This window comes from Lepus europaeus, chromosome 7 (genome assembly GCF_033115175.1).
Source record: "Lepus europaeus isolate LE1 chromosome 7, mLepTim1.pri, whole genome shotgun sequence".
In the NCBI taxonomy this organism is placed as follows: Eukaryota; Metazoa; Chordata; class Mammalia; order Lagomorpha; family Leporidae; genus Lepus; species Lepus europaeus.
The window spans coordinates 108,186,703-108,213,619 of NC_084833.1; the positions used below are offsets into that span (position 1 = coordinate 108,186,703).

Genomic DNA, 26,917 nt, shown 5'->3' on the forward strand with positions numbered 1-26,917 from the left:
TCAGGCACCAGAGGGCTCTGGGTTGGGGGCTCCCGGCTTCCTCTGGAGTCAGCCCGCATGGCCTTCGGGGCAGTCGGTGTGTCCCCACGCCCTGCTCCTGGTGCTCCCTGACCAAGGCCTGAGTCAGAAAAATCCGGCCTCAATAACCTAACACCTGCTGCACCAGCATCCCATACTGGAGCACCAGTTCAAATCCCAGCTGCTCCTCTTCTGATCCAGCTCCCTGCTGATGCGCTGGGAAAGCGGTGGAAGATGGCCCAAGGATATGGGCCCCTGCACCCACATGGGAGACCCGGATGGAGCTCCAGGCCTTTGGCCTAGCCCTGCCTTGGCTGATGGGGCCATTCGGGGAATGAACCAGAAGGTGGAAGATCTGTGTGTGTGTGTGTGTGTGTCCCTCTCTCTCTGTAGTTCTGCCTTTCAAATTAATGAAATCAATCTTTTGAAAAGAGAGAGAGGAAGTTCCAGGCTCCTGTACCCAAGACCAGAGTGGTGGGGAGCAGTGGGGGACAGGAAGATGACCCCATCTGAGGGGCTGGCAGGTGCCTGAGAACAGCAGCCCATGGGCCCCCTCGTTCAACACAGCAGTGAGTGAGCAATGTTTATTCAGGGGCGAAGCCCAAGCGGGGGTCTCCTGCCCACCCTGCAAACCAGCCCCTCCACAGTGGCAGAGGAGATGAGCCCACCCTGCAGCCGATGGCATTCCTCTCCCAGCCCCTCACAACACAGAGGGTAGTCAGAGGGAAGAGGCAGCCTGCCTGACGGAGGCAGAATGTAAGGTACCCTTGCAGATAGCACCAGCTGTTACCCGCCCGTCACCAGGGAGAACAGCGAATCGCCCACTTGGTGGAATTCTACAGGGAGACAGGGCCTCCTCCAGGCGGCTGGGCAGCAGCTGGCCTGAGCTGGACCACACCATGTTGAGGGAGTTGCTTATGCCGGCAGGTGGAAGAGCGACGATCGTGGTGAGATCACCCAGCAGCCAGGAGATCTCGGCTTCCAGGACCGCACACTCACGGGGCACAGCCACTGGGTGGACTCCCAGCAGCGGCCCAGGGCTGCAGGATGGGCCCAGCCTGGCCAGGCAGGCAGGACAGTCTTCTGACGTGGCCAGGGCACTGGGAAGGAGGGGGTGGGTCCATAGGGATGGCAGCTGGGCAGCTGTCATGGTGGCCAGGCACCTACTGACCACACTGGGGAGGCAGGGCCTTGGTGACAGATGACCAACAGACCTAAGGACAGCGGGGCACGGGTGGGAGGGGCAGGCCGAGACCTGGGTTCGGGCAGAGAAGCCCCTGGTCCCTCACCCTGCGACAGGTTGGCCATGAGCACAGGAGCAAGGGCGGCCATCAGACACCACCAAGCCGGGGAAGGGCCTGGATGGAGCACAGGGCCAGCCGGGGGAAGGGAGCCTGGGAGGCCCGGAGAGGGCTGGCAGGGGGCAGGGCGGGGGCGTGGGCCGGCTCCCTCCCACGCAAATGAGCACAGCAGTTGCCAAGGCAGGCGGCGGGACCAGCAGGGAGGCAGGAGCGGCGGTGCCTCGTTCCTTCTGCCCGAAGCTCAGGGGGCCTCATTGGAGCCCATGCCATTGCCTTTGTTGACGTAGAAGGGCCTGTAGTGAGACTGTGGGGGGAACAGGTGTGGTTAGGGAGGTGGATGAGAGCCACGCCCACTGGCCAGCCCCCCACCCCCACCCTCAGCTCGCGCAGAGGGCAGCGGTGGTGCAAAGCCCAACACGTCCAGGGGCGGGACCCGCGCCTACCCCATGATCAGGGTTGGCTCCTGACGTTATCAGAATCCCCAGTTTCAAATCCCAATCAGAGCCATCCCTGCCGACTGGCTGGTGAGTCTGAACTTCAGATGAGCCAAACCCTATGTCAGTGAGGCAGGAAGGCCGTCCCATCACGACCACGGCTCCTGCTACACGGCACCTCTCCTCTACGGCAGCTCACAGCGACCTGCCCAGTGCTCTCCATGCACATGGATGGGCTCATTTAATGTTTAGGACCATCCAGTTCAATGGGTGACTATTATATCAACCTTATAGTTGAGCAGACCAAGGCACAGAGAGGCTGGGCAACTTGCCCAAAGTCACTCAGTGAGGGAATGGAGGGGCTGCCCAGCGTGCAGGCGGATGCACCCACACACGTGCACACGCACACACACGCACACACGCGCGCACACCCCGAGTCTTGGTGTCACTCTATACAGCACCAGGCCACCAGCGCCACCTGCTGCCTGCCTACTTCTCCTGACGCAGGGCTGCAGAGAGGACTAAGAGCCCCGCCCGGCACAGAGCTGCAGCCCCCCCAGCCCCTCCGCCCCCTGTGAGCATCCAGGGAGCATCCCCAGGGACACGGCCCAGCGGTAGCTCCCCCAGCCTTCTCTTGTCTCACAGCAATTTCACAAAATCAGCCTCCCCACCCCCCAGCCACTGCAGGCCCAGAGGGGAGAGCACATTTTAGCTGCTCCTTGCCCATGCGAGCACTGCTGGCCCCTAGAGGGTCTTGGGAAAGGATCTGTCTTGGGCTGAGCCCACCTCCCATCTTGTGCCTCAACGAGCTGAGTACAGGGGACCCCACTGCCCCTCCCTGCCCCCACAGCCCCCTGCTCAGCTCCTGCCCTGGGCCCTGTCTGCCTATGCGGGACTCAGGAGGGGCTCAGAGCCCTTAGCCCAGACCTCTGTCAACCCCCCCGGCCACACACACACACACACACACACACTAAACACAGGAAGAAACTGAGGCCCACGCAGGGAGGGGAAAGACATAAACCAAGTCACCCAGGTGCACCGCGGCAGGTCCCCAGGGGTCAGCCTGGGCCCCAAGCCCACACAGCAAGGTGAGTGGACCCGCATGTGGCTGGAGCCCTTCTTTTAGGAATTCCGGGGCAGGGTGGGGGGGTTAGGATGGACTGAGTGCAGGTAGACGGCTGCGCGTGTGGAGAGCCGGGAGAAGGGGGTGGGCAGAAGCCTGGTTCATGGTGCCCCCTCCCCCGGGCCCGCCCCAGCTCAGAATCCCAGCACATGAGAGTTAGAGGACCATGGAATCAGCCATTCATGATGCATGTCACAGAAGGGGAAACTGAGGCACGAAGGAGCCGTGACTGGCACAAGGTAACATAGCAGGTGGATGAGGGCCGGGCCTTCTCCCAACACTGGGTGCTGGCTGGACACCACAGCCCCAGTCCCTGAGGGGTCTCAGGGTGGCAGTGAGCCCTCTTGCAGGGACCCAGACCCACGCGAGGAGAGGGAGGGGTGGGACTGAGTGGAGGAACTGAAGCTTCCTTTCTCTCCCCGTCTCTGCCTTTTGCAGTCCTGCTGTTGCAATGCCCTTGGGCCCAGCTCCAAATTACATACACCGTCACTTAACTCCCATGGCCAGCGAAGTAAAGATCCTCTCAAATTACAACAGCCCCGCCGCTCTTTATGGCCAAGAGCAAATCGCCTCCCCATGTGCTGAGCTCTGCATGCAAAGACAGCAGGAGCCAGGGCTCCGGCCGCACGGCCAGGACCCTCCCACCAGAGCCCAGGCCGTCCCCTCCTGCAGGAGAGAAGCATTTCAGGAGATGGGGCGCACGTGTGAACCACAGTCCCTGACCACGGGGTCTCGGGCAAAGCACTGGGGATCACCCCATCTCAGCACCCACATTCTAAGGATACAGAGTCCCAGAACCGGTCTGGACAGGATCCGGCAGCCAGCAGGTGGCCTAGCCCCAAGCTACACTCACCCACCACGCTGCTCTCCTGAGGCCTTCAAGTCATTAAATAAGGAACCCTAAAGATCCCTTCCGGACCTCCTGGCCTCCCCCGCCCCCCTCCGCTGCCTGTCGGCTGTCAGACTGCAGCACTGCCCCCCCCCCATGGTGCCTGTACCCTGTAATGAGCCACTTACTGTCCCAGAGCTGGTGGAGAACACGCACCAAGCACAAGCCAAACCAAAAGCCAGGGCTGCCCATGTTACAGATTGGAATGTTGAGGTCCAGTGTGTACTTAGCCCGGCCCTCTGCCATCAGCCCTGGGACTCTGCCACCCACTGTGTGTGCTGGTGTTAAGGCCGCTGCTGCCCCCTCCTCGGCCACATAGCCCATAGGGGTCATCCTGCTCCCACAAGCCCCAGAGACGAAGCCCAGTTGCCCCAGGGATGGCCCCTCTGGGGCTGGGGTCTCTGGACATGCCATGCCCTGGCGGCTCCTCTGGCGGCGTCTTACTCACCAGTAGGGTCTGCTTGCCAGATCTCCAAGTCTGGGGCTGGGCCTTGGGAACCTGACTGCGGACAATCGAGGGATAGCCTGGAAGACAAGAGGCTCCCATCAGAGGGGGCGTGGGCTGCTGGCCAGGGGGCCCCAGGGCTCCAGCTGTGCAGCCACCTTCTCCAAAGGGACCCCAAGCGTCCCCCCAGCCCAAGACCCAGTGCAGCCACCTGGAGAGGCGGGCAGCGGAAACCCCCGGGGAGAGGCTGATAGAGGGAGAAGGCAGCAAGGCGGAGGGCAGGAGGAGGAGCCGGCCAGGTGCACGGCGCCAGGCGGCAGGGGAGCGTCACCCCCAAAGCCAGCACTCTGCCCCCTACTTGCACCCACCCGGAGACCTGCACAGCTGCTTCACAAGCTCCCCCTGCCCGGATCCCAGTGCTGGGTGCACAGTGCTTCCTGCTGACTGAGCACCGTCCTGGGGACTTTGCACATGGCTACTCGGGTAGCTGCCCCTGCCCCCTCATTTCTGGGCTCAGGAGTTTGTCCAAGATGCAGAGCTTGGAAGCAGCAATGAGCATTCAGAATCGGGTTTTACTGGATACTGTAGATTCCTGCTCCTTCTACCGGGCTCCGCTACCTCTCCCACTCCCCTGGCAGGAGACCGAGGCCCAGAGAGAGGCAGGGATGGGCTAGTGCAGCTGCAGCCCTGGTTAGGAGAGAGGTGCTCTCTGGGAGTGGCCGGAAGATGCCGGCCCAGGCTGGGGCGGCCCAGCCCCTTCTCCTCCGTGCAGGCACATCTGTGAGAAGCTCTGGCGTGCAGACCAGAGTCTGCCATCAGCCGGCAGGGACAGGCCGACGTGCCTGGGAAGACACAGGCAGGGACCTGGGCATTGAGCAGCTCAAGAGTTAAACATGGGCTGTGTCCTGGGCAGGCCGCTTGTCCAGTGAGCCCTGTCCTGCCCTCCTGCAAGCCAAGGTGAACAGGCCCAGAGACCACCTGCTGCTGTGCCAGGCTGCCAGCCTGGCCAACCCTTCCCAGGTTGGTACTGAGAAAGGAGGCAGAAGGGAACCTGGGGCTCTCCCTCATCTCAGTACAAGGGCATCCCTGGAAAGAGGTTTGCAGGGGTCCTGAGTGGAGCCTGAGAGAGCAGAATACAGACCCCAGCTCTCAGGTCCAGAACTAAAACCCTGTGCCAGCCATGAGAGAGGGGAGGGCGGGTGCGGTGGGGAGGGTGGCCCAGCCGTGTGCAGCAGGCAGAAGTGCAGACAGAGGGAGCTGGGTGTGGCAGGTGGGGGTGTGCGTCCCTCTTCCAGGGAGCTCTGCAGAGGGCCACCAGGACACCTAGGAGTGGCAGAGAGCTTCCCCACGCCAGATGTGCCACCTGCCCCGCTGTGGGAGAGCAAAGGGGATGGGCGGAAAGGGGGCAGGTACCGGGATCGTTCTTAAACAGCCCACTGCCATCCAGTGGTTTGGAAAGCTGTGCAGTGGCCTGTCTCAGGGTGGTGAACTGATAGGGGCTTTTCCCAGTGCCTGCTGGGAGAGAGAGAGGCATTAGCTGCACGGCTGGCCCAGGAGGGGCCGTGGGGACCCTCCCCTCACTCTGGGGCACTGTCGCTCTCCATTCTGCGGCCCTCAGCACATGCAGGGGGCGGGTGGGGTCTGTCCTCGCAGGCAAGGGGCTTCCCTTGCACCCTGGCCAGCCCCCTCCCCAGAACCCCCTACTCAGGGGCTTTGCCAGTCAGCCTGATGAGCTCAAGGTGAGAATGGGTGCTCCTGGCTTTTTTCCAAGGCCAAGTGCATCTGAGAAAAGACTCTCCTTAGACGGGGGCACCTGCACAGACGCTGGTGACCTGGACGCCTCAGATCCCACCTGAGTGTGGCCGTGTTCCCTGCCTGGTGCCTCCCTAGGCCCAGGCTTTCCCAGAGAGCAGGGGGAGGGGACGTCTGCTGAAAGCCACACCAGCCAGGGCACATCCAGAGCTGCCGAGGCCCAGCTCGGGGCTGGGACACCCCCCCCCCCCCCCCGCTCCGTTCGCTTCTGCACCTTGCTGGTGGCGCCGAGCTCCTGCCTAGCCTGGGATCCCAGCATGGAAGGCACAGCTAAGGGAAGAAGCTACCACAGGGGCACTGCTGGGGCTGGGTCTCCCTCCCCACACCCCCCCCCCAGCCTGCCGATCCACAGCTCCAGACATCTTGAGTGCAGAAAGGGAGCCGGGGTTCCCCTCCCCAAGGCCCACCAAGGCTGTCCCTGGGCCTCCAGGGGGAGACAGGAGAGCCCTGGGCCTCACTGTAGGCTGCAGTCAGAGCCAAGGCAGCCCCTCAAGATGACCCCAGCTCCAGGGCACAGGAGTCCTCACCCCAGAGTTCTGGGGAGCACCGCAGAGCAGACGGGGCCTGGACAGTTAGAGGGAAAAGAGAGCTGGGATTGGGAGACCCTCAGGGTCATCTGGCCCCGCCTTCCCTGCAGGAGGGCGGGGCTTTGGCAGGATGTTGAAGGGCATTGTGTGGCCACCAGGCTCTGGGCACCGCCGCTGAGGAAACACAGTGGAAGAAACCCTGCAGGGGCCAGCGCTGTGGTGTAGCAGATAAAGCCACCACCTGCAGTACCAGCATCCCATATGGGTGCCGGTTTGAGTCCCAGCTGCTCCACTTCCGATCCAGCTCTCTGCTATGGCCTGGGAAAGCAGTAGATGATAGCCCAAATGCTTGGGCCCCTGCACCACATGGGAGACCGGGAAGAAGCTCCTGACTCCTGGCTTTGAATCGGTGCAGCTCCAGGCATTGAGGCCATTTGGGAAGTGAACCAGTAGATGGAAGATCTCCTTCTCTCTCTCTCTCTCTCTCTCTCTCTCTCTCTCTCTCTCTGCCTCTCCCTCTCCCTCTCTGTAACTCAGACTTATAAATAAATAAAGCTTTTAAAAAAATCAGATAGAAGCCCTGCAGTAGGAGGAATGGGGAGGTGGGAGCTGAGGGTCTGGTGGCCCCTGCCTGACCACTGAGCCCTGGTGGGGTGGCACATCACAGTGTGAGCTGGAATGGCCCCGGGGGGCACAGATGGGGCCCAGCTGCCCGCCCCTGCCCTCCTTTATGGCAGAGACTGCAGCTCCCAGGCCAGGGCTGGCTCCTCTCCACGGTGACGGGGCGCAGAGCAGGTGCACAGCGTGGTAGCGGTGGCAGCAGAGTGAAAGCCGGAGGCAGCGGGGCTCACCTTTCAGGGAGAAAGAGGAGCTGCCCTGGACTGCGGGCAGGTCGTCGGAGCTCTGGACCGAGGACGAGTACTCCCAGACCCGGGAGGTGTAGTTACCTGGAGGGAAGGAAAGGGCATCAGGCGTGGGCAGCCGGGCGTGGACGCGGGAGGGTGGCCGCTTCAGTGATCGTCTCAGCCAGCAGGGCCCTGAGCCCGTTATGCCTGCCGGTACCTTCCTGCTATCAAAGTTCTCTTCTAAACACAAAGTGTGGCCGTGTCCTGGTCCCACCTAAAGGCCACTGTCCTCAGAACAGGGGCAGGGGCTGGTGCTGTGGCATAGTGGGTAAAGCCACCATCTGCAGTGCCAGCATCCCATATGGGCAGCGGTTCGAGTCCTGGCTGCTCTACTTCTTTTTTTTTTTTTTTAATTTATTTTATTTATTTGAAAGACAGAGTTACAGAGAGAGATAGAGACAGAGAGAGAGAGAGAGGCCTTCCATCCGCCGGTTCACTCCCCAGATGGCCGCAACGGCCGGAGTTGCACTGATCCGAAGCCAGGAGCCAGGAGCTTCTTCCAGGTCTCTCATGTGGGTGCAGGGGCCCAAGGACTTGGGCCATCTTCTACTGCTATCCCAGGCCATAGCAGAGCTGGATCAGAAGAGGAGCAAAGGCCGGCGCCGTGGCTCAACAGGCTAATCCTCTGCCTTGCGGCACCAGCACACCAGGTTCTAGTCCCGGTCGGGGCACTGGATTCTGTCCCGGTTGCCCCTCTTCCAGGCCAGCTCTCTGCTATGGCCCGGGAGTGCAGTGGAGGATGGCCCAAGTGCTTGGGCCCTGCACCCCATGGGAGATTAGGAGAAGCACCTGGCTCCTGGCTTCAGATCAGCGTGGTGTGCCAGCCGCAGCATGCCGGCCTCGGCGGCCATTGGAGGGTGAACCAACAGCAAAGGAAGACCTTTCTCTCTGTCTCCCTCTCTCTCTCACTGTCCACTCTGCCTGTAAAAAATAAATAAATAAATAAATAAATAAATAGGAAGAGGAGCAGCCGGGACTAGAACCGGCACCCATATGGGATGCTGGCGCTTCAGGCCAGGGCATTAACCCACTGTGCCACAGGGCCGGCCCCCTGCTCCACTTCTGATCCAGCTCTCTGCTATGGCCTGGGAAAGCAGTAGAAGATGGCCCAAGTCCTTGGACCCACGGAAGACCTCTCTCTGCCTCTCCTTCTCTCTGTGTGTAACTCTGACTGTCAAATAAAATAACTAGATCTTTAAAAAAAGAATGGGGCAAAGTCCCTAAGGCATCCCACAGGTCTTTCGTGAGCTGCTGCCGTCCCTTGCCCTCTCCATCCACTTCCTGACTTCAGCAGCTGCCCATCAGCACCCCCAAACAGGTTGGCTGGCGGGTCCTCGCACACAGTTCCTCTTGCCCTATGCTGCGGCCTCTGCCACCTGTTCCCTTTATGGGTCTTCCCTCAACGGCGGCACCCCCATCACCCTGCACACCCCCTCCCCGGGCTGGCATTGCATGTTCAGTTGTCTGTCCCTGCCATGGGCCTGTCTGGCCCAGCCTCTCACCCAGGGGCCAGCTTAGAGCCTGGCTCCTAAAAGCTTTCATTGTGTGGGTGACAGATGAATGCAAGCATCCCCAAGCTTGGGGGCGGGTGCAGATGCCAAAGCTCCCAAAATCCGGTCTGCCAGGTGCAAATATGTCCCTGGAGTCTCGAGGAGATGGAGGCAGTGGTGAAGGGGGGTGGGACAGCAGGAGCACCAAAGGGCGTTGGGGGTGGGAGGGTCAGAGACCCCCCCCCCCCACCCCAGGAAGAGCCCTTCTCCAAACCCCAGCAGGCTGGAGTCAAGTTCACTCCACAGCAGGCAGCATCTGCTAGCCCTGCAGCTGCCTACGGGGAGGACAGAGTGACCTTTAGGCCCCCTCCCGCAGGGTCCCGGATCCTACAGCAAGACCCTCCATAAGCAGATCCGCTCAAGACCCCCCGAGGCTAGAGTCCTGCCCTCTCCCTCCCTCCTCCTTCCTCTCTCTCTCTCTCTCTCTCTCTCCCACCATTGCCTGAGCCCCGCTCCTGGGAGTGCTGGGGCTGGGGCTGTGAGCAGACAGACCCGGGGCCCACCTAGCACAAGGCCTTGCCCTGTGCACACTGGGCAAAGGGTGGCCCTGGGGAAGCCATGTCCCCACTCCCATCTCACCTCTTCAGGGTCCCAGGGTGTCACTCACCCGCCTCACATGGCAGCAACACCACCTGGGTTCCAGGGATGCCACCATTCCCTGTCGTGCCCTCCATCCCAAGCACGGCTCACCCATTTCATTTCCACCACTGAAGGCAGAAGTTAACCCAGCAGTGGTCCTCTGTCGGTCCCCGCACCCTGATCCTTGCTGGGGAAGGGGTGGCCACTCACCCCCACACTCCCCCGACTCATCCCTCAGGGATAAGGAGCAGCACGGGGAAACAGAATGGGGATTCCCAAGAAAACTAAAAATGGGTCTGCCCTACAACCCGGCCATCCCACTCCTGGGGATATGTCCAAGGGAAGTGGAGTCAGCATATGAGAGAGGCACTGGCACACTCGTGTTACTGCCCAATGCGAAGATACAGAATCAACCTAGATGGCCAGCAGCTGACGATTAAATGAAGAAAATGGAAAATGTGTATGTGTGTGTGTGATGGAATATTACTCAGCCATGAATAAGAATGAAATCCTGACATTTGTAACAGTCGATGGACCCGGAGGTCATTATGTTAAGTGAAATAACCCGGAGTATAAGACTTGTGTGGGTGTGGTATTGTTCAGTACGCAGTTACAAGTGGTGCTCCACTGAACCACACCACGTAGGTGCCAGTATGCCCTACTTTCCCACAGGGTGATCATCACTTTGAGATGCTAGTGTCCTGGTTTTCAAGACAAATAGCATACATGTGTACGTACCTAATGGCTACTTAAGAAGTGAATGTGGCAAAATGTTAAAAATTGTTCATTCTTAAAACTAAAAAAATTATTTAAAAAGAAGCACACATGGACTCAGGGGTTTCTGGTGATGCCAAGGCTCCCGGCTGGTCTTCCTCCAGCCTAATAAATGATGTCACAACACACACACGCACATGCACACCCGTGCACACGCACACGCACTCACACACATGCACACTTTAAGCTCAGCAGGGCCTCTCCCCACTCCAGCTCCTCACATTCATTGCACACTGGGGGTTCAGCGCCCTGCCCCATGGATCCCCCACTACGCCCGCCACCCCGAGCCTCTTGTTGGCCTCACACAGCCTCGCACTGAGCGCCCCGCTACCTTTGGTGCCATACAGATTGCTGAAATTCTTCTGGTTGGTCTCCTTGGAGAGGCGGCTCGGAGACCCCGGCTGGTAGGAAGTACGGGCCCCACCTGCAGGTAGATGGGGGAGGGCAGTCACCGCAGGAACGTGGATCCGGCTCAGTGCAGGGGCCCACGGCCTCCCGCGTGAGGGACTCCAGACGGTCCCCAGCAGCGGTCACAGGACTTGGAGCCCTGCCCAGAGGCTACTGCTCTTCATCCCAATTGGGATGCTGAGAACAGGCGCGACTCTGCGGACAACCGGACAACCCTGCCGAGAGCTCGGGGGTCCGCCTGCGTGGTCCTGAACACACGGAGACTGTGGCAGCCGGCCCCTGTGTGAGTGGGACCCCAGAAACTGGGCAGCGGGGAGCTGGAGAGGAAGGAGAGGCCACAGCGAGGGGGGCACAGAGGCCTTGGCTTTGGCCGAGTGCGGTGGAGCCGCCTGGAGGCTGCGTGATGAGCCGGCAGCGAGCATCTCCCGGGTGCCGGGGCAGGGCTAAGGCTGAGCCCAGGGGCCGGGGCTGCCCTTCACAAGAGCCCTCTGTGGGGCTCTCTCAACAGCCTTGTGAGGAAGGCAGAGTGCGCTTGTCTAGGGCCTTCTGCAGGCTTTCTCCTCCCACCACCACCTAACCCTCAGACCACATGGCTCCCCTGAACCCGGCACTCCACCCAGCCCCTGCTGCCCCTTCCTCTAACCCTGCACACCCGCGGCTCCTCTCCCCAGCGCGCTGTGCCCACCACAGCCATGCCCTGCGCACAGGGCACATAGCCCCTCCTCCAGCAAACCTGCACACAACCTCTCTCCTGGCGAGGACCAGAGCCACTGCCCCGCCAGGCCCAGACTCAGGGCCTGGGGGCCTTCGGTGGCCTCGCTCCCCTCATCTCCTTGATGAATCTCATTGGCCCGGCCTTTGCCCCTGCCCTGAGCCAGGGAGCCCCAGAGGGCAGACGTCCCCGCCCAGCCCAGCCTCTCCTGTCCCAAAGCAGGGTTCTGCCCACACAGCCTGGGCTTAGATTCTGGGGGAACCGGTTCCTTCCACCTGCAAATGTCACAGGGCGGCAGAGTGGGGAGGGCTGACAGTCTCAGAGGCCAACGCCTCTCCTCCCCAAGAGGGAAACTGAGCCAGAGGGGGCAGCGACCTGCTGGCCCCAGGTCACCTGGGCTCCAGTCTCCCGGGATGTCACCTGGACATGGGTAGCGCTTGTCCCTCCACCCTGTCCTTGCGATCTACAGGAAGGAAGCAGGAAGCAGCCAGGGCCGCATTAGGGCTGCTCCGGAGAGCAGGGCCTGCGCGGGGCCAAGCAGGGCCGGGCACAGCCACTCAGTGTCTTCTAGAACCTGTCCAAAGGGGCAGTGGCCCGGGCAGGGAAGGGGCAGGACTAGCGGCTGGGCCCACACCAGGAATGCCGGGGGAGGGGAGCCGAGGCCTCCAGCAGCCGCCCTGGGCCTCCAGAGAGGCCAGGTGTTGTTTTCAGGTTGGGTGGGGCAGTTAGGTTCTTCTCCGTTGAGCTCATCTGGCAAATCCCCCACGCCGCTCCCTTGCGTGAGTGCCTGACATGGGAATTACAGTCTGGAGCCCAGAGGCATCCCCTCCCCACCCGTGGTGCCTCCCTGCATCTCCTTCCTCCTGTTCCCCCGCAGCCCTACTCCCCTCTTGGCCCCCGCACAGGCACACTCCATCCCGGCACACCCGCCCTCTGTAACGGACACGGCTGTGGTTTGTGGCTGGTGCCCAAGAGCAGCCAGGCTGCCCCAGGGCAGGGACAGGCAGGCCCTAGTCTGGGCTGCACCAGGCACCGGGCTGCAGGGTTGCAAGGACCCTAGGACAGGAGCCACCTCTTCCCACCCTTTGAGGCACAGATGGGTCTGGAAGGAGCGCCCAGCCACAGGGCTCAAGGCCTGCACACAGCTCAGCAGACACCAACAGAGCTTGGACCTGGCGTAGCCCAGCCTGGGAGACCCCTCCGGAAGGAAGAAGGAGCAAGGGCATAGGCTGGATGGTGGCCGCGGAGGGACTGTCGGTGTCAGTCTGTGTCCATTTTCACCTCCTGTGTTTACAGCCTAGCTCCAAGGAGGAATGGGGTACTGGGTTATTTGTCATCTAAACAGGACACTTGTCACCATAACCACACAGGGACAACAGGCAGAGGCCGGGACTTGGCCAGACCACTGGAAGTGCAGCCACACACACACACCCCCCCCCAGAAGGAGGTCGGCCGAGGGTTGCCGCAAGGACTTGGGGGCCCCTGGGGAGCAGGAGGGGCTATGACGTGGGACGAGGGGCTCCTCTTACCCTTGGGTGTAAGGTACATGGAGTACCTCTTCATGGTGTCAGGTGTACTCCACTCGCTCGTGTAGCTGTTTGTGTAGTTGTTCATGTAACGATGGTCCCCGCCTGGGAAGGAGAGAGGCTGGCTCAGCACGGGGGCAGGTGGGGAGGACGAGCAGGCCCTGGGGACATCCCGGGGCTCAGCGGAGTCAGCCCCCAGCCCCCTCTGCATCCCTAGGGGAACCCATGGTCTGTGAGCTCGGCAACTGTGCCGCTCTGCCAGGCACACTCTCCTCTTGAGCTCCCGGTGGGGGCAGGGGCAGGGTCTGCACTGAGCCACCCCTCCCCCACCCCGGGTGCACAGCACTTTGCAGTTCCCAGCTGCCGGCCATATCTACTGCTTATTTCATCTGTGCATCCACTCCGGGCAGGTATAAACATCTCTGCGTGAGGCTCAGGGAGTGAGAGAAGCAGCTTGCCCAGCGTCACGTGCTAACAACCCCAACCCCTGCTTCCTGGCTCAGTCCCAGCACTGCTCCCAGGATCCAGACAGCTGAGCGAAGGCTTCAAGGGGTCACCCACCTGCCGATCCCCAAACCGGGACAAACCTGCATCTCGACGCTCGACTCTCCCCCTCCACTCTCCACTCACTACTTCCCCATCTACTTTCTCCACCCTGCTCTCCCTTCTGTGCGAGAGGAGGAAGGAGCGGCTCAGCCCTCAGCCTCCATTCCCACCTCCTGGGCTCAGAGCGGGCACTCCCACAAAACACAGGCCCCCCTAGATGCTTGCCCACCCCTGTGTCCTACTGAGCCCCAGATGAAGGTGGCCTGGTTCTTCTTAGCCTCTGGGCCAGGGAGGGTGGGACTAAGTCTGTGGGTTGGTGGGCAGGCAGGCATCAGGGGAGTGGGTGTCCACGCCCAGATGTGAGTCATAGGCCACCTTTCCCCTGCCTCCTACAGCTAGCACCCTCCCAACAACAGTGCAGCAGTCACAGGGGAAAAAAAAAAAAAAGAAAAAAAAAGAAAGCACGGAGCCAGAAGAGCCTCCCCAGCTGCCCCAGGCACAGGTGCAGGGCCACTGAGTCAGCAGCACCTATCCCTGCCCCTGGCTCCTGTCTCTTTGCACATCTCCCACAGGACGCAAGACCGCACCTGCACAGAGGTCATGGCCAGCACTGTGGGGACCTGGAAATGGGACAGGCAGCAGCTGGGGAGCTGGAGAATTCCTGCCCTAGCCGGATTGTACCTGCTAGGTCTGCATCTTCCTAGGTCTGGCCAGACCACAGCTACAGGGCTCCCACGCCGGGTCTGTGCCCCGGGGCCTGTGATCATCGCACCCCTAACTGCCCTTGGGGAGGGGCAGTGCCACCAGCCGCAGCACAGAAGCTTGCCAGCTGAGAAGGCACGGACGACTGGAGAGCAGAGGGTGAGCCCGCTGCTGCCCGCTGTCTAGCTGCCCACCCTCAGAAAAGATGCAAAGATACTTCCCCCAGCCTTGGCCTTCTCATCTGTAAAATGCGATGCACCCCGCAGGGAAAATAAGGCCGCGTAAGTGAAGAGCTTAGCACGGCGCCCAGCATGCAAGGAGCAGTCCGTCACTGTCAGCCCGTCACTGTCACCATTAAGATCATCGCTATTGTCATTAGGAGGAGGAGTCCAGCATCTGAATGCTATCCGGAGCCAAATGATTGTCTTGCCGAAATGGCTTCTGTGTCCCCAGGTGTGATGGAATGTGCCCTTCATTTCCAGGGACGCTGTGTGATAGCACCATCACTCAGATACAGGAGTGCTTCAGAAAGTCCCTGGGGAAATGGGATGAAAAGACCGGGAGCGGGGACAGGCATCGTGGCGTAGTGGGTGAAGCCACGCCTTTGACACTGGCATCCCCTATGGGCAGCGGTTTGGGTTCCGGCTGCTCCACTTCCAATTTAGCTCCCTGCTGATGGCCTGGGAAAGCACTGGAGGATGGCCAAGTGCTTGGGCCCCTGCACTCACCTGGGAGACCCAGAAGTAAATTCTGCTTTTCAAACAAATAAATCTTTGAAAACAAAAATAAAAGACCAGGAGCCTTTTCCATGGGCCTTTTGAAGACCCTTCTTTCTGCACATCTCCACCCACCCCTTTCCCCAATCCCTGGAGACCAGACCGGCGTCATTCGCTTTGGGGTGCCCATGGCTTGGAAGTGGTTACCTGGGCTGCCCTGTCAGGCCCCATGCTGGGCCAGGGCCACAGGGTGGGGCCTTGGGACAAGTGCCGAGGCTGGAGGCCCCCTAGGGACAGGGCGGAAAAAGACTTTATGGTTACTTTCTCGGGTTCAGAGGCTTTCTGTGGGCTAACACGGCTGGCCTCTGCGGGAACCGCATGACTCAGGAGAGAAGCTGACCTAAAGGGAGCTGCTGAGCCACAGACACGCTGCGTCCCACTGTCCCCAGCCCAGTCCAGCCTCTGAATGCAACACAGCTCAGCACGGCCATGGGGACAGGCAAGCTCTTCCTGTGAGGTCATGTCGAGTGGGCTCCGGCTGAGACAAGTGGCAGCGCCCCCTAATCAGACATGGATTTGAATCCTGCCCCTCCCTGAGTGTGAGGGATGATGCCCAGGGAGAAGGCATTTGCACAGCCAGCGCCCTGCGTGCTCTCCGCTGCAGAGGCCCTGGAAGCAGCGGCATAACCATGGCAAACACTCAGTGTACAGCTGCGGCCCCTGAATACCTCGTCCAAACACCCTGGGGCCGAGTGCTGTCCAGTGAGGAGCCCTGCAGGCACCGGGAAATGACCATGGCCTTGGGGCCCGTCCGCAGAGGGGACCCACCGTTCTCCATGTGGTTCCTCTCGATGAAGTTACGGCTCAGGTCCGCCTTGCACATCTTCTCGACGTGGCGCATGCACACGTTGAGCAGGTCGTCCTTGAAATTGCCGAGTGACTGTCCCAAGCCCTCCCCCTCCAGCAGGACGTGGTAGGTGGGCAGGGGCGGGGGCAGAGAATAATTGCTCATCAAGGCGCCAAATTCCTAGCGAGAAAGCAAAGAAGCCATTAACGTCCTGGCTGTTGGTGAGCTCTGTGAAAGACTTGGTACTGGGAGCCGGAGGGGCCAGGTTCTAGACCCCTGGTCTTTCCCTGATGGCACTAGCATTCTAGAATGTGACTCCGTGGTCCCCACTTCCATGCTGGGTGCGGCATGCCTGCCTCCGAGGACTTGCTGAGAGTGGCACAGGTGGGGAGAGCCTTAAGAAATACAAAGAGCTACTAGAATGTTCCGGCTCAGCCACGGGTGTGCAGGGGGGCTGTATTTCCTGCTCTGCATGCCTGGCTCGGTCCTGCCTCTACACCTCTGAACCTCTCACTTCCTTCCCCCTCACTGGAGAATCCCCCCTCCTTCTCGAATCCTAAATGGCCTTCGAGGCCGAGACCCAATACAAACTCCGCCTCCTCCACAAAGCCACCCTGCTTGCCTTTCTCTGAGCTTCCCGGGCACTTATCGCCCGAGCCATATGCTTTATCATTTAATTACACCCCTTCCTATATTGTTCTTTAATTGTACAGGTCTTATCTTCTCAGCGGGATTGCAGCTGCTTAGGGCACAAACCATGTCTTAAACTCTCTATTCACACTGCACCTAATGGGATACTGGACACCCAGGAGTAGCCAATACATCTTAGCCGGTGGATGGGTGAGTGGATGAATAGACAAACAGGCCAGATCAGAGATAACAGGCACCGCTCAAACACGGCTCTCGCCGTAATCAAAGCAGGTATTGCTAATCGATCACAGAACTCTTTCCTACTGAGCCTGGAACACTGTTACTACATATCAATTGAGATTGGTACAGGTGACATTTGTATGCCATCTTCAGAGTAGCTAGGAGATTGGGTTGGATGGAACATGTGAAGTGGACCATCGGAATGGCGCTCGGATGGATGGATGCGTGGATAATGGGTGAGGGTCGGAGAAGGGGAGCGCAGAGGGCCGAGCGGTGGGGAAGGCGCTGTCACCTGCAGAAACAGCACCGAGTCGCTGATGCTGTGCAGCTGCTCCCGGATCTGCTTGTCCTCGTGCAGCACTTTGGCCCTCTCGTCGAGCGCGTCCACGATCACTTTCACTTGGTCCACAGCGTCCTGCTCCCGCTGCTCCAGGGCGGCCCTCACTTCCTCCTTCTGCTTCTCCAGGTCCCGCACCAGCTCCCGGAAGTTCTGCTCCAGGATGGCCTTCTCGTTGGTGGTGAAGCTCTGGGTCCACAGGCAAGGGAGGGGGAAGGGGGCTTCAGTCGGGAGGAAAAACTCCCCAGCGAGGCACCTCACTCGACTCCCAGCGTGGGATCAGGCGCTCCCCTGCCTGGCAAAGGCCCCCATGGCCGGAGATGGCCAGGAAATTCTACAGTCTCCCTTCCTTATCCCTAGGGGCTACTTCCCCCGGTGGGCAGACGCGAGCCATCATGCCACACTTGAGTGACTTCCGGATGGAAGTCACTGAGTCAGGGAGTCCTCACCGGAACCCCAACAGAACTAAATACTGTTCAGAAAGTGAGCCGACTGGCTGCCCACGGGGCCAGGGCCAAGTGGATGGATGTTCTCAGGGTGTGGTCTGTAAGCTCTCAAGCCGTGGCAGACGCACATCTAGCCACCCTGGCCCAGGGAGAGGAGACAGGGCCTGCGCCTGGGAGCTGGGCAGCTGGATGGGCAGAGCAGACAATGGATGGCGCAGGGGAAGATGGCGATGCTGTAAAATGAGTTCTTAGGTGGCAGGGGCGATCGCACCTGCGCCAGAGGGATACAGAGAAGAATGGTTGGGAAGGCCAAAGGGTGGGAAAAGCCAGAAGAAGCCAGTGTGGGATGCCGGGGCCCGGGCCTGCAGGGCCGGCGGGCTGGGGGCGCTCACCTTGATGCGGTCTTTCTCCTTCTGCCACTTCTCAGCTTCATCCTCGATCTCAATGATCTTCAGCTGCAGCTGCTCCTTCTGCAGCGACAGCTCCGTCTGCAGGGGAACAGCCGGGGTGGGGACGTCAGGAGAGGGGCGCTCAGGCGGGCTGCAGCGCCCACCCACTCAGCCCTCACTTGGCAGCCGTTCACCGGGGCCTTGGACACGGCAGGCAGAGTGCCAGTAACCAAGGATCCAGCCACTGGTCAAACGCCATCTCGCTGTATTCTCAGGCCCCCGGGGCGGGACCTCCTAGCCTTGACCTTACAAGGGCTCCCTGGCCCCTCCACCCAACGTGAGCAGGAGGGAAGCTCATGGATGGAGTTGTTGCTCCTTTCCATAATGGACCCGGGCCATTGGAGAGACAGAGAAAGGAGACCCAGCCCAGTCCAGTCTAGCCCAGGGAGTGTCTCATGGCAATAACAGCGTGCAACATGTCTGTCGCATGACGTGGGGGCCCGTGTTGCAAGCAGGAGCTGGGTTGCCGGCGGCGTGGACTCCGTCTGGGCAGGCACAGCCATAAACTTGTTTATGGGAAAGGGAGCATGTTCTGCAGTCTGGGTAGACAGGGACTTGTACCCAGGGTCTCTGGGGGAGGAGAAGCTCTGGGAGCCCTGGGCTGTTTGTGGGCTGACAAGGGGGTCAGTTGGGAGTGTGCTGGGATGTTGGGCCTCCTGGCCAACCTTGCCTTCCATGCTGGCCCAGGCTCTTCTCTGAAAAGCAGCTACAGTGGCAGCAAGAGGGGCCACGGGACGTTAAATCCAGTGTCATTTGGCCAGGCTACGATGCATCTCTTCAGTTCTGCTGGGCTCCTCTCCAAGGCTCTCAAAGCCCCCTCAGCATGAAGACAGGTGGGAGAGCCCCACTTGACAGTCTTGGCACCGGGGCTGGCATGCTCTGCCCACCCCCGCTGGGCTGTAAACACAGAGTTCCACCCCGTCCTCCAGCCGTCCCCTTGGGGCACCCTCAAGGACAGTCAAGGTAAGGGAGCCACAGGCCATTAGGAATGTGAGCGCCATGGAGAGACGTGTGAGCAGCAGAGCAGAGAGCTCCCCACGCAGCTGCTTGTGTGCATCCTGCCAGCCCAGGGGGCGCTGGGGCACCTGCCATAGGCACCCAGGGAAACGAGCCAATGGTAGAGAGCGTTTGCCTGGGTTCCTTGGACACAGTGTTCCAAGGATGGGGAAGGAAGAGGGCGGGAGCCACAGAGCTCCCCAGACACAGCCCCAAGTGCCCGGCCCGCCCACCTCCTCACACTCTGGTCAGGCTGTGAGACTCCAGGTTGCTCTCCACCCCATCTGCGGTGAGCTGGAGAGCCCACGGCATGGAAAATGCCGTCACCGGGAAGGAGACAGAGCCGTGGAGCAGAGAACAAGGAGCTGAGGGTGGGGATTTGGCCTGGTCTCGAGGGCGGGCTGGGGAGCAGCCAGCAGGCCATGGGCACAATGGTGGGAGGGCAGAGATCAGAGCGTGAGACCCTGCTGCAGGCGCTGGGGGCCCATCTGGGCACTGTCAGAGGATTCAGAGCAGGGAGCCCGAATCTGAGGGGTGCAGATCCGGCAGCCCCAGGGGCCCTGAGGGGGTGCGGCCTGGGCAGTGGACCTGTGGCCCCAGGATTAGACCCAGAGTCTATACCGGGCACCTCCTCTCCTTGGAGGCCGCCTCAGCCCAGGAGGACAGCCCTGCAGCTGGAGAAGTGGGCACCTGGGCTTCCTGCCCCACCTCACACCCCAGAGCGAGGTCTGATGGGAAGAAAAGTGGAGAACAACCTGCAGCCCCTCCCGCCTCAGCCCTGGGCCCTGGCCCCACAAAGATCCTGGGGTGGACGGGGAAGGGCCGCACTGCTGTGAAAGGAGCCGTGGGGGCTCCAGAAGGGAGCTCGCCCGGAGCACAGGGGGAGGACCCCAACGGCTGGAGCCTGGTTTCCAGCGCCCATAGGAAGGAAGCCTTCGAAGCCCCCCAATGCCACAGTGCCCTGGGCGCCCCATCTGCTCTGTGGAGGCAGTAAGACCCTGTGGGATGGACGGGGGGAGGGGAGCCCCCAGAAAGCACCCGGCACAGGGTGGCACAGACCGAAGAGCTGTCCCCGTCGACCCTGTGAGCAGTGGTACAGTGCTAGCCAGGTTGTCAGGAGCCGTGGGGTCAAGGTCACAGGTGAGGAAAGGTCACATCCTGGCAAGCATGGAGAAAAGAATCCGGAGAGAAGAAGGGGGTACTGAGTAAGGGGCTGGGGGACTCCCTGAGGCTTAGACCAATGAAGCATGTGGGCCTAGGGCAGAGAGAGGTCAGCCCCCTGGAAGTCCCTTGTGCATAAGAGAGCAAGGCAAGAGGGCGGCAGGCCAGCTGAGGTGTGCAGACGAGAGCCAGCGGTGTGCGGCCAGGCACCTGGCAGGTGAGGAGGAGGAGGAGGGGAGGCAGCTGCTGTGCAGATGGGAGAGGGCAGGGTCAACGGTGGAGCCGAGCTGTCTGCGGCAGTGGGCGGAAGAATGGTTGGGCTGGAGGCTGGAGGCTGGAGACAAGCCCTCTGGTTTCTGCAGGGCGCTGAGGAAGTCAGACCCCGGCTGGGCGCGGGCACGGCTCCCACAGCCCGCCCTCCAGACCAGACTTAGGACCTGGAGGGCTCTGGGAGGGGACCAAACAGGAGCTCTTGCCACCGTCCTTCTCAACTGCGGGACAAGTCCCGCTCCCACTCCCTCTAGGGTACACCCAGTATCTGATCAGCTCTTGGTAGTTCTTCTGGTACCAGGGGTAACAGAACACGGGAGGTCTCTGCTGGGCTCTCCTGCCATTCAGGGGGGAGAAGGAAAGGACCAGTGCCCACTGAGCGTCTGGTATGCGCCAGGCTTTGTCCCTAACCTGCACAAGCTCCCTGGGCAGGTGCGTGCAGCATCCCCACTTCCTGTGCAAGCTTACCAGCCCTGCCTGCTGGCTCATGGGTAGACACAGGGAGGCCAGCCCCAAAGTCAGGGCTGCGATCCTGCTCTGTGGCTGTAGGGGGCGCTCTGGGGGCCAAGGCTCTAGGCTGTCCCTAGCATTGACCGTCTGTCCCCTTCACTCCTGCTCGCCTCACCTGGCTTCCTCCTCCCCTCCCTTCTCTCCTCCTGGAGAATGTGGTTGAAGGCCCTGAGGTCTTCCCGGGCCTCCCTCCCACAGCCCCACCCCTGCCCACACCCCCGCCTTCCTTCCTCCCACTCCCGCTCCTTCCTTCTTCCTGCCCAGGCCTGTCCTGCCCAAAGCCTCCTTTGTTCGCTTCTCCCACCCCCGTCTGCTCGCCTCTCACTCTCCAGGGTCCCCCAGCCCTGGAGAGGCAGCGGCTTCCCTGGTGGTGCTTGGGCCTGGACCAGATCTTTAGGTGGGGCCCTACCTCCGCGCTTACCTGCCTGCCCTGCTCCCAGGGGCAAGGAGCTCCTCCCCGGGCCTGAGCCAGCCACATGGGCCGTCAGCTGTGACATTTGCCAAATGAGCCAGTTAATTGCCAAATTTGTACTTTCAGACAAATGGTAATTATCTGGATAAGAATCTGAAACGGGACAGATTTCCCCATTTCCCCTCGGATGGCAGGCAGCACGGTTATCATCCCTCAGTCGGCTTGATTGGCGTCTGCCGTTCCTTCCACTCCCCCACGGCCTCGTGCCAGCCAGGGGCGAGTGGAGAGAGAGGGGCATCACCCTGGCACCCCAGACCAGCGCTGGGCCCTTGAGGATTTCAGATTCCCAGCCAGGCTCCTGGTAGGACCCCCAGGGGAGACATTCATGACCACAGCCCCCAGCCCCTGACTCCCTGAATCAAAGCACCCAGGGCAAGGCCTGGGGATCTGCATTGCCCTCAGTTCACGGGGGATTCTGGTCTGGGGACTGCTGTTTGGGACCCGGTGGGCTTGGTGGCCCCAAGGTGGCCCTTCCAGTCCTGCAGGGACACAGGTGGACCGCAGTGGAGAGGAACCCCGGGCTCTGCTACCTCAGAGCACCGTAAGTCATACAAACCTCCTGGCAGCTTGAAGCCTATTTCTCTGTCTGTAAAACCTGTGCAGTAAGCGCCACCCCAGAGGGCTGCCATCAGGGGTGGCCGTGCCAGCAACCAGCCCGGCACCTGGCCCTTGGGTGTGCTCCATAGGGACGAGCGACCAGCTGCCCGTCAGCCGTCCCCTTCCTACCCTGCTTCCGGTCTCTGTATCTCGTTACTTGTTTCCTATCAGCACCCAAACAGGTCTCCCCACCTCCCTTCTCAGGTGCTCCCCAACCTTTAGCCTGGCTCCTTGTCCCGAATGCCTGTCACTGATGGCCGCTGGCAAGCTTCCTGCCCAGACCAGCACAGCTCAGAACCTCGAGGGCCAGGGCCTGCCCTGCCCAGCAGCCCAGCGGCCCAGCCCTCCTGAAGCTGTGGGCAACAAGAGGAAAAACACAGCGTGGGAAAAGGAATGAGCTGAGCCGAGTGGTGGGGCATAGAGGGGGCTGAGCCCCCTGCAGCAACGCTCACGTCTGCGTCCTTGGCACGCGCTTCACCGTGCGGCATGGCATGTCACCCCAATGCCCAGGGCCACCCGGCACACACAGCTGTCCACATTCCAGCCTGCAGCAGCAGAGGGCTGTGAGGTGGAGAAAGGGATGCTGGGGCCCGTTTTCAGCTCTCCACCTAACCCAGCCTGGGAAATGCCCAGCGACAGAGAAGCATGTGTTCGGGACTGCTTGTGACACTGGGGTAGAATGGGTCGCATCCCCACCTGGGGTCCTGCAGAGGAGGGGCCATCATGTAGCCTCAACAAGTGACCTTTTCCCAACACAGCCTCTGCCATGAGCCAGCGGATAGCGCTGAGGCCCAGATGAGCCCCCATAGTCACGGGTGTCACCTATAGACTCAGACAACTAAACCCAGACAGGTCTGCGTTACCTCACCGGGACCTTCACCCACAGGCCTGCGGAACAGGTTCTGCACAGGCTCCTTGCAATCAGCTGCGTGTGGGCTGATGTTTGGGTCTGCAGGAGATGCCTCCAGATGATGCCAAGACTGGGTCCACTGACCCCTGGCCCTGCTCAGAAAGTCCCCACGTCTGAGTCCCAGCGGAGCCAGGCCAAGACAAACAGCCGTGCTCCAGCTCAGGTTCCTTGGCCCCACTCTTCCTTGCCTGTCCCTGTGCTGGAGGGGCACACATGTGCGCATGCGCGCACACAGAGGCTGCCCCAAGCTCTCACCACTAAATGACTCCAGCGGATCAGGCACCCTATCCTAAGGCACACGTATCAGAATCCCACCTTCTCAGCGTTGCTCCCCTGAGGCCCTCTCAAACCTGGGATGAGGACGTGGGGGGGCTTCTCTCCTCCCCTGGGCCCACGCCCGCACCTGCAGGTGGGGGAGGAGACCCAGATGATTGTTGACCCTCCTGCGGGCCCAGCATCCTGTCCCCAGCAATTGGATGTTTACCTACAGCTGTTCTGCGTAACTGGGAGGGAGCGCCTGGGCTCTGCCTCCTGACCTACATCGTGAGCCCGCAAGGGCAAGGGCTCCTACAGCAGCCCCTGCACCAGAACGTGAACTCTGAGTCTGGGGCCCAAGACCCTCCGGCCCCCCAGATCCACCTATTCGGGGCACCCAATGTTCTGAAGCATTGATGGAGATCAAATCTGGGGCCAAACCCTGCACAGGAGAGCAACAAGAGTTCACCTTGCTGGCGGTGCAGGTGGACACCTGGAGCCTCAGCCCTCCAAGCACCTCTTTGCTCCCTCCACACCCTGGGGCCCTCAAAGTCATTTCCAAGAATCCTAGGGCTCCTGGGGAGGAATCTGAAAACCAACACTGCCGCGCCCCTTGGCTTCCTGTCCAGGAAAACTGAGCCTGAGAGAAGGGAAGAGCCGAACCCATCAGCCTATAGCTACTTAGAGGCCAAAGCAAGAACTGGGACTTGGCCACATCCCCAAACGCCCCGTCTGAGCCTCTGCCAGGTCACGGCTGCAGGAGATGAAGATGGTCAGCCCTCGATGTGTCTGGACCCCCCAAAAGAGCTCCCTCAGAACGGGCACCAGGGCCCCTCCCCATCCGACTCCCAGGGTGAAGCTTAAAGCCAGGCTGAGGTCACAGGGCAGGGGAGCTGGGCCAAACGAGGCTCTGGAAAGGACCTGAGAGCCTGCTCCCATCTCTCACTCACGCCTCCTGCCCAGCAGCCGAGCGGGAGGGGCACGGAGGGAGTCCCCAGCACACCCGTGGTCAGGAAGCTGGGCAGCGAGGGATCCCAGGCAGCCCCAGTGTGAGGGGCGCAGAAGCTCTGAGTGCCCTGCACTGGCTGCCGGGAAGCTGTGCCCCTGGGGAGGCAGTCCCCGCAGGGAGATGTGGAGCCGTGGGGGCGAGTGGGCCGGCATCTGTGGGGCAGGGAGCGGCAGCCACTGCGGGGGCCCTTTGCCCAGAACGCCTGCCCCAGGTGTGCCGCATCCACAAGCCCACACTTGCTTCTGCTCCTGCCCTCAGACGTACAGGCACAGTCACAGGCACGGGACTCATGGAAGCATACTCACACGTCACACACACAAAGCCATGCAAAAATCCATGCACGTCCATTAACACCCACAGGCATACAACACACACACACACACACACAAGTCCACAGGGATAGGCACGTCCACGTGCGTCACACACACAAAGCACACAGGGCCTGGCTGAGGGGAGGACAGAGGAGGCTGTGGGGAAATTCAGGCTGCTGCACTACTGTGCAAGGTGCAGAGCCAGCCCCCCACCCCAATTCCCTCCTTCTAGCATCTTCCCTCACCCCAGGGACCAGATCTGCTCAGATGGGAATTCTCTCTCCCTTAAAAAAAAGGCAGGGGTGGAGGGAGAAGATGTACCCTGGGCAAGTGGAGCATGGGAGTGGGTTCTGCACCGCGGGGTCTCGCTCTCTGGCCACACTCGAATTTATCCGACACCATGAGCAAGCCTCCAGGCTTTTCTGAACCTCTGTCGGCTCATCTGGGAAACACCCTGTCCCCCGAGGCCTCAGGGATTGGAGGTGGGGAGGAGGCACCCCTGGCCTCCAGCTCCAGGGCACAGAGCGGGAAGGGCACACGAGGAAACCCCGGCAGTGGCGACCAGGGCCCTGCGGTTACCTCCTTCTCGGCCTTGGCCTCCTCCACCGTCACGGTGCTGTGGTTCTTGTGCTCCTGGAACATGCAGAGGTAGCAGATGCAGGTCTGGTCGGTCTGGCAGAAGAGCTCCATGGTCTTGCCGTGCAGGGGGCACTTGCGGGCCTCGAAGTCCCGGATGGGCTCCAGCAGCTGGTGGTCGCGGAAGGCGGCACCCTCCAGGTGGGGCTTGAGGTGCAGCTCGCAGAAGGAGGCCTGGCACACCAGGCAGGACTTGACCGCCTTCTGCTTGTTGCCGATGCACGAGTCGCACAGCACCTCCTCGGAGCCCGCCTTGGACCGCAGCAGGAGGCCCGTGTCGGCCCGGGGGGAGCTGTTCCTGCGGCCCTCTCCCGGCTCCATGATGGACACGGCGGGCTTGCGGGTCTCCGAGAAGATGGACTTGCGCAGCTCTCCCTTCTCGGCAAAGGTGACCGGCGGCTTCTTGGCGGCACCAAGCTGCAGGCCGGCGTAGGGTGAGCGCCGGCCTTCGGCAGAGTCCATGCTGAAGTAGTTGGAGCCCTTGTCGTCCACGGAGTCCACAAACTGGATGATGGGCCGTCGCCACTCGGAGCCCGAGAACAGGGCGCTCTTTCCTTCCGCGGCCTTCAGGGCGCTGCCCAGGCCCTTGCCCTCGGCCACCTCCCCGCCGTGGCCGTTGGTGGTCTTGGCGTCCTTGCCATCGGCCTTAGAGCCGTTCTCCAGGCCGCCGCTGGGGCCCGGCGGGCTGCGGGAGTCCCTGGCTTCTGGGGTGGACCCGTTGCTCCTGGAGGCGTCTGCAGCTTCCATCCCGGGGCACTGGGCTGCGCTGTGTCGGGCTCTCTGGGCTGCAGGGGAGCTGACCTTGCTGGCGGGCGCCTGGGCAGGGAGTGGGGCAGGCAGCCACAGGACCGGGAGACACACCTGCGGGAGGAGGAGGGGGAGGAGGAGCAGGGTGGGGAGGAGCAGCAGCCAGCAGCTAGGCACAACGGGCCGGGCGGGGAGAAGCAGGCGGCTCCCACAGCCAGCAGAGCGGCTAATTACACAAGGGCCACGCCCCACACATTCATAACTAACCTGGATTTTTTTTTTTTTTTAAGAAGTGGGATTTTTTTTTCTCCCCAGCTTAATTATTTTCCCCAACTCAGCAACCTGTCGGTCTGCTTCCGTCTGAAGTGCGTGCTTGTCACCAGGGACACTGGGAGCTGGGCAGGCTCGGTGGGGCCGGAGGGCCCTGGGGCACAGGGTAGGTGTCTACAGCGGCCCACAGGACACTGGGCCACTAATTGGGTCACACAAGCCAAAGCCGCCTAGTAATTTGTGGGCCTGGATTTCGGAGCAAAGATTCACCACCTGGGGACAGACAGTAGGATACTGCTCACCTTAAGGGAAGGAGTTGGTTAAGATTTTGGGAGGCTGCAGAAGATGAGCCTCTGGCCCAAGGGCTTCCCGGACAAGGTATTCGAGGCCCAAGGCAGCAGCTGGGATGACCCTTTTCTAATAGATGAGGAGGCCAAAGCTCTACCTCGCTGGCCAAAGCCAAGTGCCAGGGCTGGCTTTGAACCCCAGACCTCTGAGATTTCATCAAGAGCTTCTCCTGGCCCTGCAGCCCCAACAGGAAGCTCAGAGACCTTGGGGGTTTCCGCCAGGGCAGGTCAGAACCTGCTTGGGTCCCAAAGACAGAGACCCAGGAATGAGGGGCTCCAAGCCCCGCCTGGCTGGGTGGTTAGGTCCACAGAGCCAAGCTCTCACCTGTCTCCATAGCAGGTTCGCTAGATGACTCAGGAAAACCCTGCCCACCCCTCTGGGCCAGGCCATGGGTGATGCCCTCCCCAAACAGGCCAGTGCGGTGTGGCATTCAGGTCGGCGCAGCACTGAGCCCTGTGGCTGTGACCATCCTCCAAGTGCAGACCTTTGGGAGGAAGGTGAGGAAGGCC

At 61.2% G+C, this 26,917-nt stretch overlaps 1 protein-coding gene across 1 annotated transcript; it reads right to left on the minus strand.

Moving 5' to 3' along the window:
* Positions 1-1,560: 1,560 nt before the first annotated feature.
* TRIM29 (tripartite motif containing 29) lies at positions 1,561-25,790 on the minus strand. Its single transcript, XM_062198397.1, has 9 exons — positions 24,987-25,790; positions 17,860-17,955; positions 16,977-17,210; positions 15,796-15,994; positions 13,007-13,108; positions 10,689-10,781; positions 7,401-7,496; positions 4,214-4,290; positions 1,561-1,623 (listed from the first exon to the last, which is right to left on the minus strand). Exons 1-9 carry the CDS (start codon positions 25,788-25,790, stop codon positions 1,561-1,563), a joined length of 1,764 nt encoding a protein of 587 aa, XP_062054381.1.
* Positions 25,791-26,917: the final 1,127 nt, after the last annotated feature.